At 40.7% G+C, this 17,769-nt stretch overlaps 1 protein-coding gene across 2 annotated transcripts in view; it reads right to left on the bottom strand.

Moving 5' to 3' along the window:
• The window catches only part of LOC104365189 (c-Maf inducing protein), a 135,498-nt gene that overhangs the window by 16,422 nt on the left and 101,307 nt on the right, over window positions 1–17,769 (bottom strand). For both annotated transcript variants that reach the window (XM_042797600.1, XM_032990684.2), the window contains exons 5-11: window positions 17,246–17,287; window positions 14,327–14,389; window positions 12,780–12,860; window positions 10,066–10,169; window positions 9,384–9,488; window positions 7,783–8,136; window positions 384–449 (exon numbers count right to left, since the gene is read on the bottom strand). In XM_042797600.1, the coding sequence (XP_042653534.1) occupies window positions 384–449; window positions 7,783–8,136; window positions 9,384–9,488; window positions 10,066–10,169; window positions 12,780–12,860; window positions 14,327–14,389; window positions 17,246–17,287 (815 nt within the window). The remainder of the gene's footprint in view (window positions 1–383; window positions 450–7,782; window positions 8,137–9,383; window positions 9,489–10,065; window positions 10,170–12,779; window positions 12,861–14,326; window positions 14,390–17,245; window positions 17,288–17,769) is intronic.

The raw sequence follows: 17,769 nt of genomic DNA, 5'->3' as shown, positions 1-17,769 counted from the left end.
GCTGATCTGTAGGGTAGCTCCTTCATTTAATGCAAAATACAAATGATACGAGTCTCCGTGACGCCAGTAAAGCATCCTCCTCCACTAAATCTCTCACTTTGCTCTCCTCCTCACCAGCTTTCCTTCCTTTCTTGTTTTCCTGTCTCTAGTTAACCATTTTTCTCTTTTTCTTTTTCAGGATCATCTCAGAGAAATGGGGAAGGAAGATGAAGATGGGAAAGTCTTCACGTCCCTCTGCATCAGCCAAAATCAACTCTAGATTCTAAAACAATACTAGAGGCACAAAGTTCCTATTACCATCAGTTTTTACGTGACATTATATTTCACCATAAAACAACAGTAACAAGAATAACCCAGTAAATACTAAGACAGTGCAAACTTACTCCTTGGGAAATGGGATAGGTTGAAGCAAGCTGGCCAGGGCTGGTCTCCAGTCATCATAGTCTGACCTGAAAAATGAACATTTTATTAATAGGTTACCAAGTATTAAATATAGTTTGTCAACAGTTAGCTCAAGGAGTTAAAAGCTTTTTACGGCAGGCACCAACAACCTTTCTGTTTTACTGAGACACTCTAAAGATCTATGGTGACATTTCCCTTTCCATTTTCAGCACATTCTCCACTGAGGCACAATAAATCTGGTATTTACAATGACCTCCAGAGAGGCCTTCTTTATGTCAACTTAAAGACATTTGCTGTTTATGAAACCTGTTGACATTTAATCACTAAGTAATACTTTCATCTAAGTTGGTACAGCAATTACCAGACCATTGCTATTTACAACTCTGCTCTGCATTTAATTGGAATTTTTTTTTTTTTTTTGCTATAAGACATAAGAACATTTGTAAAGACAATGACACACACACACACACACACCCCAATCCATTTTTGACCTTGGCACAAAGAAATGGGTCAATTTAAACAGTACAAAGTCTTTAGCTTAAGAGGCAAGAGACTAGAGAAGGAAGCACTGTCAAAATTATTAAGAGTGAAAGAGGACAAATGAGGATAACCACAGCAGAGCTCAGGCCAGAACTATCTCCTGTCTGTTGTGTTAGCACCACAGCTCCCAGCTGATGCATTTTGTTTTCATCCCTGCTGTCAATACAGAAGTGTCCTTCCGAGAGGAGCCATCCATAAGGGAATGCTCACATGAACTAGGATAAAGAGAACAGTTTGCTTTACAGCATGCACTGGTCAGTGCAAACTAATTTGGCAGCATATCATCTCAATCTACCTGCAAAACGCCAGCTGCACGAGCACGTGTGGTGAAGCAGGTACGGCTTTTCAGCTAGGAATGGCACTTTGCACACTGCCACCTCTCTCCTTCAAATGATCTCAAACATTTAGTGGTTAGTTAGCACAAATTAACTGCTGTACCAATGCACTGCACAAAGGGTACAATCATTGTAAGATGGATGAAGTGAAGAACACAGAAGATAAGGGAATTTAGCAAGTCAGCACCAAAACAGGGCACAGAACCCACCAGCCAAAGCCCAGATCCTGCTAGGCCACCCTCACTCCAACTAATACCAGTGAGTTCACACAGTAGTAAATGTAGTCAGTGTCACATGGGGTGAAACACCTTGGAACGTCTGTAGAAGAGCCTACTGTCTCCTCTTACTGCTGTTACCCTTTGGAATTCAGTTTTAAAAGCCAGATTATTGGCTCCAGCTCACTGCAAACTTGGCACAAAAGAACGGTGTTTCTTTAGGAAGGAACGAAGTGTAATGTTCTCAAATGGACAGTACCTACTGATAGCATTAGAAACAGAAAACATATGCACAGGAAGTGTTCTAAAATAATGCATTTTTTGCAAAGAGAAGATTCTAGCCCAGAGAAATTGAAGATGGATGCACTTCCAAAAGTCTCATCCATTTTTTTGAACCACATAAACCAGAGATTTCCCTAAACTAATAATACAAGTGATATGGGACAGCCCACAAAGGCATGTATGTTCACAGACATAAAGAAAACTTATGTGCATAAGCAGGGTATTCTTAAGAAGCAACATGCAGAGGAATTTTAATTGAAGGGATAATCATGATGTAAAAATCAACCAGGGAGGCAGTTATCACTTGCCCAAGAGCAGTATGAGTTCAGGTTACAAAAATATATATCTCATATAAGTAACCAATTCACAAGAACAACTGTGATCAAATAGTAGCTTAACATATTAAAATACAGATGAATGCCATACAAAAGCACTGATAGATTAGTAGCTCTTCTTCCATAATGCTGTGCAAAAGTCCCAAGCTGAATACAGACCCTTTTCTTTCCCATGCCAGGTGCAACCTAGCACAAAACTATAATTTCAGTAAGCAACATCAGCAAGTAGTCCTGCCCCTTTCATGCCAGAAGTCTCTGATGACACATCCTGGGTTTCACTATGTTTGTCAGGTGTGAGAACACAGATCAGAGCACAAGAAGTAGTCTGACTTTGAGCTGGCACCATACTTCTACTCAAACATCCATCTCTGTACTGAAGATGATGTGTGCTACTCCTGTGACCACTTGCGTGCCCGGAAGCAGTCAGTCCTGCAGGGCTGTCCTCCTGGGATCACTGCTGTGCCCAAGCCTCAATTCACCCTCCACATCACAGCCCCACTTCTTGCAAGTGACCTCTAAGTGCTGCCTGAACGCTGGCCCTGGAGAGCTCATGCATGGACATCAGTGCCAGTGCTTGGGTCCTCCAAGAACTGACAAGTCTAATAAGCAGTCTTTTTTCCTTTTTTTTTTTTTGCCAATATACATACTCTTTGGAAATTCCTACTAAACCAGCAGCTGATTTTACTCTAAAAATGACACATTTTTATTGGTAGATGCAAACAACTTTAACAGCAGATTTTTGAGAGGAGACATGAAAGTTAAAAGGCCGAGTTAGGAAATTCAAAGGTGTTAAAGGTATTTCACATCACATGAAATACAGCACCTACAAATCTATCCTAACAGAAACTTAAAAGCTGAGACCTGCTTGGAGGCTTAATTCCTGTGACATCTCAGGTTAAGTGTTACACCACTGAAATTGCTCCTTGAGCAATCTAGAGTTGTGATTAGTAATAATGCGAACCAATCAATTTTTCATGGCTGATCTTCAAAGGAAATTGCAAGAGGAAGAAAAAAGCTGCTTTGTAACAGATTAAGACCGAGGGAAACACTGCAGACAGAATTGGACAGTATCACTCTAACTTTCCTTGAAGCTGAGAGTTACTTATGGCATCCATTTGCAGAGCAGGTCTGTCAGAGGGCAGTGAAAATAAACCATACCCTGTTTTCCTAGGAGGAGAAGAAAGAAAGAAAAGCATCTCCTATGAAATATATAAAGTTTGGTCACATGAGTGGGACCTGAACATAAAAGCTACACAGCCTGTAATCCTTTCAATCTGAGCTAGGAAACATGAAACAAACATAGCACAAGAATAAAACTAAACTACTTATTAAAAGCCTACGGTGTTTCTCCTCCTCCTACCTATTCACTTTTCAAAAACATTTTCCTTCTGCCTGTGCTCATCTCATCTGCACTCTTCTTTCATTTCAAACCATTGCTTTTTTCTCTTTTTTTTTTTTTGTCCATTCAAAGCTCTAACACAAGACAGAAGTGTTTGAAGCAGGGAAAGAAAGGGAGATAGATTAGCTCTGGCTGCAGTTAACAGGCACCGCAATGAGCCAGACAAAGAGGCCATGCCAGGAGGAAGAGGGAGCACAGAGCTACAGGGAGAACTCAGGAGAGTGCCTGTGACAAACTCCCTCTGGAGCTCTTCAAAGGGTGCTGGGCTGAATGCTCACACTCATCGTACAGTGTAAATCCCAAGACTGGCCTTATAAAAGCAGAGCGGGAGAAAGACTCTCTGATGTACTCACTGACTCTGATTTTTGCAGGATTTGGAATTTTAGGAGAGTAGCATAGCAGTCAGCCTGCAACCCAATTTATGGGTTCCTGGGAAGCGTGTGCTAGGCTGGAGGTCAGGGCGCCAAGCAGGTGAAGGCTGTCAGAGCAGTCACCTGCTACTGCACACAGCTTTACTTACCCAGGAACCTTTTTTAGGGGATTGGCCAACCATAATAATTAAATAATCCCCAACTGCACTGACTCTGCCTTTGGACCATCGTCACTCTTGGCCTGCCAGCATAATACATTTTCCTTCCCCGGGATCACCTTTCACCAAAATGAAAACCTGCCCATATGTCATGTGCGGTACAAACAATCCAAAACATATTAGCAGCCCCGGGCAACCTCGATAAACATGACATAAGAGAATCCACTTGGGATATTCCGAGCACGCCACTGACCTATTGGGGAATGCAGAGAAGGCAGGGGAAGCTCCAGTGGGGACTTGCATTTGGAAAGCTGTCAGTCTTATCACCAAGAGACAGCAAGACCCAAGTCCTCTGTTTTTAGAGGATAATATAGAGACAAGGAGCAACTACTTGGAAGCAGCTTCCTTCTCCAGACTGAGCAGCATGACAAGATCAAAAATCTTTTAGGCACCTCCTCTGTTATCAGATAATAATAAGATGACCAATCCCCCCCAGACATCTACCTTATCCCTTCTTTCCCTGTCTCTAAGTCCAACTCCTCTGAACTGTATGACACAAGGTTTAGCTCAGGGCTCCAGGGCAGGCTGAGGAAAAGCCGCATTAGATCCCCTGTCATATAAAGCACAAACCTGCTATCTGCCAAACAGTGAGGTGTCTTTTCACGTTCAGCCTTCTTTTGAGCTTGGGCTTGTTTGCTTTTTTGAAAGCAGAAAATTTAGCACCACTGAAAGGCCCTAGAAATGTCCTGCCCTGGCTGCTGAGAACAGAAAAGGCCTCCACTGCTCACAGTTGGCACGGCAGCATCAGGAAACAGCAATGCAAGTTTGCCCAAAGGAGCCGACTCTACCCTGGTTGCACAGGCCCCAGAGACGGGTGCAAGTGTTTGAGCATCTGGAAGAACCCTTGCCACTACAGGCAGCCATGAAAACAAAAAATAACACAGTCGAAGGGTAACAGCTTATTATACAAGATCGTCACAGCCACGGCCTCCCTAAGAGGTGTCTATTCTTGCAGCCAGTTTAGTTTGCTATTTGTTCATCCGGATTTCACTATAAGCACAGTTTAAGTGTTCCCCCTGTATTCTGAGGGTTGCCAGGGGAATCAGTGGGGTCCTTCAGGTGACACACAGACTTTGAAGTTACCAGTCCAAGGAAGAGGACACACAGCCCCTTTTACTGCAAATTTCTCTAACTGCAGTTGTGTTATTCAAGCACAAGTTTGGCTGTACAAGAAATTCCCTAATGCATGGAAACATTAACATGCAAGTAGGAGTTGGACAACGCTAAGCAGCTCTCAGAGCCTCTACTTTAATATGCTGAACAGAAACATTTCAATTAATTTAGTGCATTTTCTATGCACCAGTTTCAGACTTGCAGCATTCAGGAGGCGCTGACTGGCATCAATAACACTATCAGAGTCCAGAATGCATTAGAGAATATTGACACAGAAGTTTGATCCACTTTGGAGTGCAGGACAAAAATACCATGTTCCACTGGAGATTGTCTCTCCTTTAAAATCTGCCCAGGCTTTGGGTCATCTGCCAACACCATTAAAACCATGTTTTCCTTTAGTATGCAACAGTTGTGTTCTGTTACTCAACTACATTAGAAAAAGGGTCAAAGATATTCTTGGTGCTATTAACAGCCACACAGATGAACTTTCTAAACTGCACATTTAGCCTTCCGTGCAAAAAGTGAGATATATTGCTGTTATATTTTTATCAATATTAGAAGTGCTATTTTCCCCCAGAAAAAGTAAATACAGTGTAGGAGTTAGGTGAACAATAGAATGTCCTCTGCTGAAGATACTGTTAAGAATTCTTATTTGCTAGATTTTCAGTAATTAAAATCTGCCTAAATAAATTACTCCCTGCTGCCCTAAATTAATTATGTAAAAAAGATATCATTGTTGGTGACTCTCTTGTTTTGATGATGATATTGAGTCAGACACCTAAAAGAACAATTAAATTCAATGCTAAGCAACTTATTTATGTTTGGCTTACCACTATTATTAATAAGAACATTATTTTAGTGATTGCCCGCTGAGAGCTCAGCTCCTGGATAGCAGTTGTTTTATAATTAATGTTTTCTTCCTACTGGCACGTTCTTCAACTCTCTTTCTTTGTATTCTTGTTTTTTCAAAGTACATTAACAGTATTTAATGCAACAGAAAGCCTTCGTTCAAGAAGAGCTTGAGCATGCAAGAAATCAGCATCACAACAGTGTTATCTTGTATTTTTGTTAATAACTACTAGCTCTTCCACCATGCTTTTCCATCACTGGTTTCAGTGTTTAAAAACCAACATGAAAAATCTTTATCTAAATTTTACGGATAAGGAAACTGAGGCACATAAAGCAGTGAATTCTCTAAAATGCTCCTAGTAAAACAGTGTCAGAATCAGGATCAGAACTAATTTCTACTAACTTATTTCTGACTTAGAAGCCACCAGATGAAGCAAAGTTAGATGCTGTGCTTTTTTAATGCAAACATTTTGAAAGGCAGAAGAGGTTGGTGGGGGAGAGGGGCAAAAAATTTAAAAATTAGCCTTCAGCTGCTTCTTGCTCAAGAATCTAATGGGAACAGTATCATGGATACACATGTCCTGTATTGAGTTCTGAGTGTGCTTATATATGTATTTGTAAGCCAGCTCTGCAGTGAGGGAAAGAATTATGTTGAAAATTGGTACTACGTATTTTGAAAAAAATTAAATTGTGAGATAAACTTTCACAAAATCCTCCATCACAGCAGTTGGACTTCATTGAATTCCTCAAGAGCATACACCCAGCTTTGCTCATGGTTTACAGCGGAGTCCAAATTTCACCCACCATGTCACACATTCTAAAAAACTCAAGTATTACTTCATTAAGCCTTACATTGTTTAAAAATAATTTATGTAGAAATACAACAGTTTGCCCAAAGACACACTGCAACTCAGTAGCAGAGCTGGCTGTCAAAGTCAAGAAAGTTGTTTTGGGCTGTTTTACTGCACTTGTATTACAAGCTTCCGTTCTGCAGCCCATCTTTTGTGTTACTCTTTTTCATTTATTTATCCAGCAGAAGAACAAGCTTTTCCTGAAGAACTTTTTTATTTTATATTTCTCTTGAAAATAGTCAGAGGATTTGCACCACGGGAAACCACTGAGCCATCACTTCATAAAACTTATTTGAGCATTTGTTCACTAATACAGGCCCGCTGTACCAAAGCAACTGGTCAACAAATAGAGGCTCCACTCTAATACAAGTAAATCTGAACAAGTCATAAAACTTCTACAAACACATGAAGGGAGAACACCTAAGTGAAAGACACTGAACTCATCCAACTCCTGCTGAAGTCAGGGGAGCAGTGCTGCCTATCACTGCACAGGCACCGAGCCTAGCACAGACCTGTCTTTTCTAACTCTGCCTAGGGCAATTCTGAGAGCCCTGGAGGAGACAACTTGATTATTTTTTTTTTTTGGTGGGCAAGAACAAAACAGAAACCACTGGCAACAACATCCCGTCTTCTGTGATATGCCTGAGGCTCACTGTACAAATAAGCTTTCCGTTTTCATCTTCTAATGCTATTTTTAGAACATATTGGCAGTGCCAGATGTCTCTTTCAAAGGCTGGACTCTCTAGAACTGGAGTTACATTTATAACCATGTGCTTGCTGGCCACAGATGTTGGAAGATGACAGGCCTGTGGGAAAAGCCCCCCATTGTTAGGATTACATTGTTCAAAAAGCTGTTTAAAATAGTTACTCACAGCATCTTCAGTATTTCAACATAACAGCCAAGGATCCTGTCTGCCTGGGCGCTCAGCTCAATGCTCATGGTGCTGCAGGTGGGACTGACCATCAAGCAGTCAATCAGGTTGGGCTCGCTGTCATTGCCAACGTTGGCTGTCATCTTCTGATTAGCTGTGTTGTTGCGCTCCACTTCCACGTGGATCTCATTTGAAGTGACAATAACTGGTTTGAGACGGGATTCAGTCAAGGTGGCCTCTTGAGAGACCAGGTCAGGACTTGTGTGAAGAAGGCGGAGGGGTAGATTAGGCTTTCGGTCACACTGCTGCTGGCAGCCATTCCGAATTTCCTTCAGGCTTGGCGAATTGTCTCGACTGAATTTTTAAAATAAACAAGTAATTTCAATAGACAGACATAACAGCAGAGAGCAGGAGAGAGAGTGCAACACTGAGAAGCCAAGATCTTTTGCAGTTTCCCACTGCATTTCACCCCAGCCCACCGGATTGCTTTCTTCTGTGTAACTGGATTACTGAAATCAATTAAAAACATTAAAAGACTCCAATAGGACTGTTCTGCAGCCCCTATTCTACAAAGATTTGAGCTTTTCATTACTCTTACTGACATAGCAGTTTAGTATAAAGGTGAACTTTCCCATCCAAATTGTGCAAAGCTGTAACAGAATCCATGCCCAAGTATGTATCTGGCTACAGTACATGCCCAGACATTTGTCTGCAGCCCTCACGTCTGGAATTTTTGTTGGACACTAAGCAGCCCCTGTCCGTGCTCTACCATGAGGAAATTCAGATAGGCATAAACAAACAGGAAACATAGCGGAGGGGAACCCTCAGTGTCTACTGGAAACTGGCTCGTGTGTCAAGAACTGTGGCATCTGTTTTGCGGTAAGTCAGGAATCAAATTTTCCACAATAACGGAGACAGCACTGTAAAACCAGCTCAGGTTCAAAGCTGTAGATACACAGGAATTTACACACAACCCCCTTCTTCAAGATCTCACCCTTCCCTTTGCTTTACGTGTAACACACACTTCATGTGCCAGAGAGGGAGCAAAACAGGCACTGCTCTGGGTAGTGCTTAGTTCCCAGAGACTCTTGTGGAGCACTCTCATCTTCTGCTAGACTAAAAAAGCTGGTTACAGCTGAAGTCTGCCTCAGAGGAATACCTCGACAGTGGCCAAGATCAGCACGCAGCTGGCTGTTGAGCTTCATCCTGGAAGTTACTGGAGCTTGCAGTGCTTTTGTACTGGGAACTGTCAAGCCCCCTGCATCACCAGCACTGTTCCCATTTTCAGTCATGGCAGCCAAAGATGTGCAATAACAGACTGCCAATTCTCACTGCCTCAAAACACGCTTCAGTGAGCACAAATGAATGAAGGTTCAGCATCTTTCAGGTTTTCAAGCACACAGTGTATAACAAATACAATCACATATCTACAAAACATGCATGTGATTGACCAGAACTCCCACATGTAATGTTAGCAATGAGCAGAGTGAGAACAAAGACACACTCTGACATACCCACACCCATGTTCACATCAATCTTGTTTACAGATGCCATGGGTTTGGAAGTGAGTAACATGCGGTCAGCTGGGAATTCATACTGACCTGTTGATAAATTCCTCGTAACACGAATAAATGGCTGCTAAGCAGACAGCTACAAGATTTGGCAGAACCCTGGGATGGGGGCATTGTCCAGTTGGACCATGCATGCTGAAAAACAAAAACCAAGATGACATCATTGTGAGAAAGATTTTAGTGGGCAAAAACAGTCAGACAGAATGGGGTGCCAGAACTGGGTAGATAGCCTTGGGGAATCTTCAGAAGGGCCATAACAGAGAGTTATTTTAACCCTGTAAATCCCTACCCAATGGCCTGATTTATGAATAGGGCTAAGCTGCATCATCAGTTTATTTGATGTGGTATCCCTACAGTCCCCCCAAAATCTCACACATGACTGAGCATTATGTGGTCTAAAGTTAATGGGAATCTCTCTGTAGAGGCTCTGGGCCTAAACGTATAAAAGGAATGTACACACAGCAAAGTCCATTTGCTTCCAGTGTGTAACTAGGCAGAAAACCCCAGCCATATTTGAGAATTCGTTTTTAAAAAAACCCAAACTTCAGCAACATTGCCTCACGGACTCTTCTAATTTATTTGCTGCTTGCCAGTACCAAAAAGCACCAGTTACTCTTAACAGCCAGTAAAGAGGTGAGCAGGGCTGGGAGAAGTAACTCAGAGAAGCATGTACACAGGACTGGAAATATGCCATAAATTAAATGTAACTAACCTATGAATAAACTTCTTCACCACCTCCATTCCAGCGTTCAGCTCATTCAAAGCCAGAATATACTCCTGAGTAAACAGCCGCAATCGAGGGCACTTCCCAAAATCCTGTCCAAAAAGAGAAATTCAGTGAAGAAGGTGAAACGTGTCTGCAATGTACATCAAAACTGTGAGTTTTCAAAAGAAATCAACTCAAACACAATCAAATTCACGTTGTAATTACACTGACAGCTTCAAGAGCACAGTACCACTGCATCCTGAAGTAATGTTCTTCCTGCTAATAATGACATGCTTTCTAATTCTCCTCTTTCCCCCATATCCACCTTGAAACAAAAGACGTGTTTAATGAAAAATATTAAAAAATCTTACCTGCTCTTACACTTCTTATGTACATTTCACTTTATACCTTTATTTTGAAAGGCATTTTTTGTTGTTTGCATTTTTGCTTCCACTCATAATTGCAGTTTTTTAGAAATGCAACTCAAAAGTGATTTTCTACTTCCATGTTTGACATCATATCTATACTGATTTTAGATAAAATGTGACATGAGATCAATAAATGATCAAGTATAAAACCAGATATCAGGTCTTTCTCCTTGGATTTTACTCCAGTTACAATGTGAATTTGACAGGTGAGCTCAAAAGTCACTTCTTCAAATCCTGCAGTCAGAAAGGCACCTGCTAACCGAAATCCTGCATCTCTTCACATCATCTGCTATTTTTAGATGTGAAAGGGATGAAATTTGCTGTCTTGTGAGTGTTATTCCACAGGACGTTTCTTCACATTTACACAGATGTAACCTTATTACACAGGTGTTACAGAACAAGCTGGTTTTGAAGCTAGCTGGTCTGGTGGAAGCTGTCCCTGCCCACGGCAGGGGGGTTGGAACTAGATCATCTTTATGGTCCCTTCTCGTTCAAACCATTCTATGGTTCTATGAACTCAGCATACAATAGTCTCCTGTTCTGCACATAACTGGTAGTATCAGTGAGACAAAAAACTATCCTTGTTCTTTTGAGATTTCAAAATCATAAATAAACAAAGCACTATTTCCCCATTTTATAGTTGAGAAGCTCTAGAATGAACCTGGTTGTGAACACATCGAAGACCCCAGAGCAAACTAGCGGCAAAAATGGTAGCAGACAGCTAAGTCTTCTGCTCCAAGTACACTGAATTGCATGGGGCCTTCTAAGGTTACAAAGTTTATTGCTGACAATACTGTCCCCCTAAAGGATAACTTTATTTACATGCACACACACACACATTCTCTAAAAGACTATTCAGTACAAAATTCCCTGGAGAGCAGTAAAGTGCCCAAATCCACTCCAATTAATATATGACACTGTAAATTCTCTGACTACACACTGCGGTACAGACATGTTGATTTTCAATCTGCAAATGTTAAGTATGGTAAATACACACAATTCTCTGAAGCTAACCAAATACAAGCATTACACTATGTATTTAGATTTTATTTGAGACCCCTCAAGAACCCTGGATGCTTTAAGAAAAAAAAAAAAATCAGTCCGGAATCCAAGAAAAACATTTACAGAATATTTCATTGAACACTACAGAATATTCAAAAATGTTTACATGTCTGCAGAGTGCAGGCACAGAGCCAGGACTATGACCTTCTTGCCATCTTGGGCTTTCTACCTAGTTCTGTAAACTCAAGGAGTTAAATAATAATACTGCTGGTGAAAATAAGAAATATAAACTGTTTTCTACTGGGTTCATGCTGTACACAGCAGGACAGTGGTCGGTCTCTAAAACTATACCAGCTAGTGAAAAGAAGTTGATTGTGTAGTTACAGAGATATAAGTCCCATCTTTGAGATCACTGCCAAGTCTACTGCCTTAAATACTTTATTTATTTATTACTCTTTGCCATAACATTGTGAATTAAAATTTCCTTATGAAACTTAAAAACCATGGTAGGAAACTTAATATGCCACAAAGGATGGAGGGTTGGTAAACAGGGCTGGTAAACACCCAGATGTCTCTTAGGAAAGGAATATGGATCATGTAAGAATATTTTCAGAGTTAGTGGGGGAAAATCTAGTATAGAAGGTGGAGTGAGCAAAGGTGGCAGGGCAGGCTCATAACATTTGTTTCAGTCACTACCAAGGAATTGATCAGCAATGAGAAAAGAGAAAGCCTGGGAGAAAACAATCATAAAATGACAGAGTACATGATTCCTGGATGAGGAAGAAGAATAGCAGAAAAGCGTAAGAAAATTCAGGGAACCTAGGTAAAAACTCATTGGACATGAATCTAAAGAAAAATGGAAATCCAGAGAGTTGGGGGTGTCTTAAAGAAAAAATGTTGAGGACCTCAGCTGAAAATCAATGAAGTCCCAAAGTTCCTATTCTGATTTTGTTATTTAATTGATTTTAAACCATTATAACTGCAAGGATGGCATGCAGGAAGTAAATAAGGAGCCAAAAGCTGAAGCTGCATCTGCTGGCACTACTGTCAGATGAAACATTTCGCAACTCATGGTTTTGCTTAGATGCTTTTGAAAGTCCCACTGAATGCTTATTAGTTCTACATTCATAAAGCAAAACATGATTTCATACAGCATCTACAGTTTGGGGGGTTAGATTTAGATATCACAGTGCTTTGTTTATTACAGGCAACAGAGCAGCTGCTAATTATGAAAGGTATCACAGTAAAACTTTTCCAAACTGACCAAGTTCCTGTAACAAGTGCACTCACCATGTTGTGTTTGAGAATCCTCTGTACCACGGGTGTGAACACTTCTATCACAACCATGGACCGCGGGCGCTCTCGGCAGTGCTGTAATGAGCAACAAGTCATTTTGTGAGCTGCAGAAATTATCAAGATGGGTATACTCTGGCTTCACACTCCATGCATGGACTACCCCAAGATTAACAAAATCCAAGGGCTAAATTAATCTTTCCTGGGATTAAGGTACTCGTAACACTGCTCTCTCCTATAGATTTGCTGGTATCTAATAGAAGATTACCATGGGAGCTCATGAACTCCATGAGTTCCTTTCCCTAATGCCTATTCTTCACAAAACTCACTGGAATGTATATAGTATTTTTGCAACTTCTACCCCTTTTGTCAAATTTGCTTGAAATTTGCCAACAGTTTTAAAAATAAAGGGGTTGGGGACAAAAAGATATGTAGACACAGGCAGTGTAATGGCACAAACATCCTCTCCTTGGGACCCAGGCTAAAAACCTGTGGTGGATCTTGGAGGATACCAATAAGCCACCCCCTTGCCATCACAGGCTAAAACATACAATCATAATGTATCAGTCACATTAATTTAGATTGGGAAGGACCTTTGGAGGCCATCTGGTCCAACTCTCCCCACCCCGAAGGCAGGGTCAATTTTGAAGATACATTAGCCTTCTTACTAGCCTTGTCCATCTCCGTTCTGATGAGGAAAAGTTTATAACATGGTTCCTTTCCTGCAACTATACACAGCCCATCCCATACATTTAAAGACAATTAGGTGCCCACCTCTGATGGAGATCAAAGGCCAATAAAAAAAGAAATAAAAGTGCCTTGAATCTGAGGGATAAGACCCTAAGACTGGGTTATAAAAATTCAACAGTCAGAAGAGTTTCTGAAACTTGACTTAATTTTTGTAGAAAGAAGTTGCTGGTGAATAATTCTGGATGGGAAATATAAGCAGCATCCAGAATGTCTGACAAATGTATGCCCAGTCATCAGTAAGCAAATTTAAGCAGACTTGAAACTGAAACACAAACAGGCCTCGAGGAAAAGTAGCATTTTCAAATCCAGAAGCTCTGCAATCCAAAGTACTCAGAAGCTTCTGGAAAGGATGCAAAATGCAGCACAAGCACGGATTTACCAGAAAAGAGGATGGGTCTTTATGATCTTCCTACAGCCATTACCCAATGACATAATACTATTAGGGCTGAGTTATGCATCACATTACCAACGCATCTGAACACAGTGACTGCAATGATTTTTGCATTAGCTAAACAGAACATACAGTAGGACATCTCTTGTACCCAGACTGAGGTGTGGGAGTCTGAAGACTTTAACTCTCACAAAGTATCAGGACCCTGGAGTCTGAAGTACTAAGGATATGAATCTATTTATCATAATAGTGCTGTTAACTATTCCAGTATCATTGGTTGTTGATCAAAAACTGAAATCAATTTGGGCATGAGGTAAGGAGTTGAAGAAAAGAAACAACCACCCCCTCAAAGAACTACACATGTACAACTACGAGATTTCAGAAGGCAAAGCTGTTCTGATACCTTGCAGAAGAATTCACAGAGGTCAGGAGGAGGATGGTTGTTTTCCAGCAGAGGTGCAATTGCCTTTAAAAAGAAAAGAGAGAAAGAGAGAGAAAAATTTAATTTTCTGCAACTGGAGTAAGCATTTTGCAGGGAAAAGCATTCTTGGAAAAAAAAAAAAAAAGCTCATGTTTGAAAAAGAAGGACAAAAGCATCAGTAGAGAAATTAGAGGTAGACTGTGTGTTTATTTTACACCTAAGCTCAAGCACGCCTCTGCTATGAATCCTCTGGAAAACTGTGCTTTTAACTACATCAGTGTAAACACATAAAACACAGCAAAGGAATAAAATTTTTATAATGGTTTAAATGAAATCAGGAACAGACTGATCATTTTAGGATTTAATACAGCAAGGATGAATTCGACTCACTCTTTCAGTTATAACATCTCCCTAAAATTAAAAACTGAAAAACACCACACACACACACCCCCCCCTTTATGAAAGAGTGTGAGCTCTTTTTGTGAGAAATTCCTCATTAAAAGTAATATAGCACTGTTCTTACCTTGGAAGACCCTATTTATCAAAATCAAGCATATAACTTTGCGAGAGTCAAGATCAACAATTCCTTCTTTGTTGCCACGCAAACCAATGTGCCTATGCTCGGTAAATACATTAGAGGTCATACCTGCCACTGAGGGTGTAATGAACTTATGTTGTTGTTACTTCCTTTGTAAATTAAAAAATATTACTAGAATAATGTATTCTCTCTCTGTGATGGTGCCTTCAGGCTTTTTGAGTCTTGAGCTAAAGGGATTCCCAGTACCCATTTAGAGTAAGACTCTAAACACAGCAGCTAGGACATTTTGTATTAAGCAACTGAACATCAGTATTTTATCTGGATGGCATCTGGAGTTTTACTAAGGCAGCCTGTTTTGTTTTTTGCTCTCCCTCTCACCTCTTTAAGGATTTCAGCCTCAGCAAGTCTGCTTGCAATGACTGTGTTTCACAATAGCCATTTTCACAAACAGGCCAAGATTAATGTGAATTTTAAACAATGAAACCCAAGCACATCTGCAAAGATCTGTTTTGGTTACACATAACATTTGTGAAGCTTCTCTTCATTACTGTGTGACATCCTTCTGCAGCTGTTCACTCTTCCTCTGGTGGCGGTCCAGCAACGGTGGACTGATGGTAAATGCAATACTATTCAGTGAGACCAGAATATCCTTGCTTTCCATCCAACACCTGAGCTAAAGATCTTCCTTGAATCCATCTTTTGGAGCATTTGCTATAGGACATGCCAAACCACAGGAACCATCTATTGCAAAATCACCAAGTGTTTATACCTGTCCAGTAACTAACTGTCAGAGGACCACCGCATCAGAGATGTAACTGGCTGGTTGTCAGCCCAAGAAAAATGAGTTTTACTGTTTCAACCCAGTCCTTACTGAATGTAGGGAATACCTACAGCAAACACTGTCAAGTAGGTAGTGGCTCCGCCTGTATGGTTAGTGTAGAAGAGAGACAGCATGAAAGCACCCTGTATTTTCCTTATATGCACTGTGGTTAAAAGCAGAAAGTTGCTGTCTCACGTTGCCAGTTATGGCAAGATGTGCTTCCCTTGCCTTTCTGGGGAGGGATCAATTGAATATTGATCTGTTCCAGCACCATCTAGAGAAGGAAAGCTGGTTCCATCTGCATGGCAAATCACTGTGTACTTCTACGATACTACATAAATACACATATTAGCAATGCTTCTGAAGAACAGCACAGGTTAGCTGTGTAGTGGTAGTGAGCTCTGAATGTGCAGAAACTGCCATCTCCTCAATGGTTTGGGCACAACCTACAGAAGGGCAGAGCTTGAATTGAAGCAGCCATCCCGAAGAACTGACAAATAACGCAGGCTGAAAGGACCCTTGCAGGCCACCTGGTCCAACTTCCCTGCTCACAGCAGGGCCACCTTACATCTTTTATTAAAAAATACTTCCCCCAAAACAACCAGTTGCAACTAGGGGCCTGAATTACCCTTGGCACGAGAATAAAATGAAAGCTATACCAGATCTCAAGGAAAAGTAAATGCCACTTCAGAAACTTATCTCAATGACTTGATTCCAGCTAAAATGGTATCTTAAGCAGCAGTTAAACACAATTCACACCTACTGGCAGATACATGGCACCTTGTCATTTTGCAGAAAGAGTCACGAAGATGTGATACTATCAGGTGGTGGTGAGATTCTAGATTAGATTTCTGGGAAAATCTCCTGGAAATTGCCAGTGACTGAAATTAAATTACAGTGATGGGGAACCAAGTCCCACTTCTCTGATAAAATGTTGAGATTTTATATTTTGTTGCACAAGGAAGAGAGCTGCCATTTGATTCATTTATTTCTACATCTAAATAAATGCAACCTACAGAAGAGAATATTTTTATAAATCAAGTAAGTGGTGGCGTTATACTGTCATGACACATACACATATCCACGCTTACAAAGGCAATCGTTTGCTCACATACCATCAGCAATGGAGACATTCTCTATATGGTAGCATTAGCCCCTCAGGAAACTACTAAGTCTAAGGGGTTTATAGGGTACATCTGGAAATGATGTTTTTTGACTATTTAAAGTACATATATAGATATGAACATTGTTCTGTATACCCTAATAAGGGGGCCATTCTGGGAGACAATTAACCCTCAACATGCTGTGCTGCTTCATATAAGTTGACGAGGAAACTTTATCATTAGTCACCTATGAAACAAGAGGAATGACACAACCATACAAAAAACAGCAGAGCAAATGAGTTTGAACCTGCCTAACTTCAAAAGCATTGGTGGAAATGCTTTCATACTCGCCCTACTTTATTAGGGCAGAGGCAAGCATGAAGAGAAGTGTTATCAAACAATATGGATTTGTTCTCAGATTTTGACAAAAAGATACTCACCACAATAATGCTCTCGTGGTCTTGAGTGGTTAAGTTGTTGTTCTGAAAGAGTTGAATAGAAGAAATGAATGAGCAAAGAGTACGCTGAGTTGGCACATCAGCATAGACAGTCCTCTTAACTATGACCAGACACAAGCAGAAAGGCTAAAGACTGCACTTGCTTATTTTCAGAATAAAATGCATCAAATTAAAATTATTTTCTTAAAGAAGGTAGTATACTATCTGCTATGAGGGGCTGTGCAAGCTTCCATTTCCCCCTCAGCACCTTCAGATTCAAGCCACTCCAGTCAAAGTTGAGCATACAAAGGCCACAATGCCAGTGAAGGTCACAATCAGTTGGAAAATTAAAGCTACAGATACATTTCTTAAAAACATTTCTTAAAAATGTTTTCTTAAGACAGGATGCATGTTTCTATAAACATCAGTAAAAGTATTGTTGTGGTGTTGTATACCATTTGCTGGTGGTAAACTAACTGCTGAAGTTTTCCTGAAATTCCTTCTTCAAACATGGAAGCAGTAAAAGC

Source organism: Tyto alba, unplaced genomic scaffold (assembly GCF_018691265.1).
Source record: "Tyto alba isolate M040663 unplaced genomic scaffold, T.alba_DEE_v4.0 Super-Scaffold_26, whole genome shotgun sequence".
Classification (NCBI taxonomy): Eukaryota; Metazoa; Chordata; class Aves; order Strigiformes; family Tytonidae; genus Tyto; species Tyto alba.
Note: the sequence above shows the minus strand (reverse complement) of the source record. Positions and strands in the feature narration are given on the sequence as shown.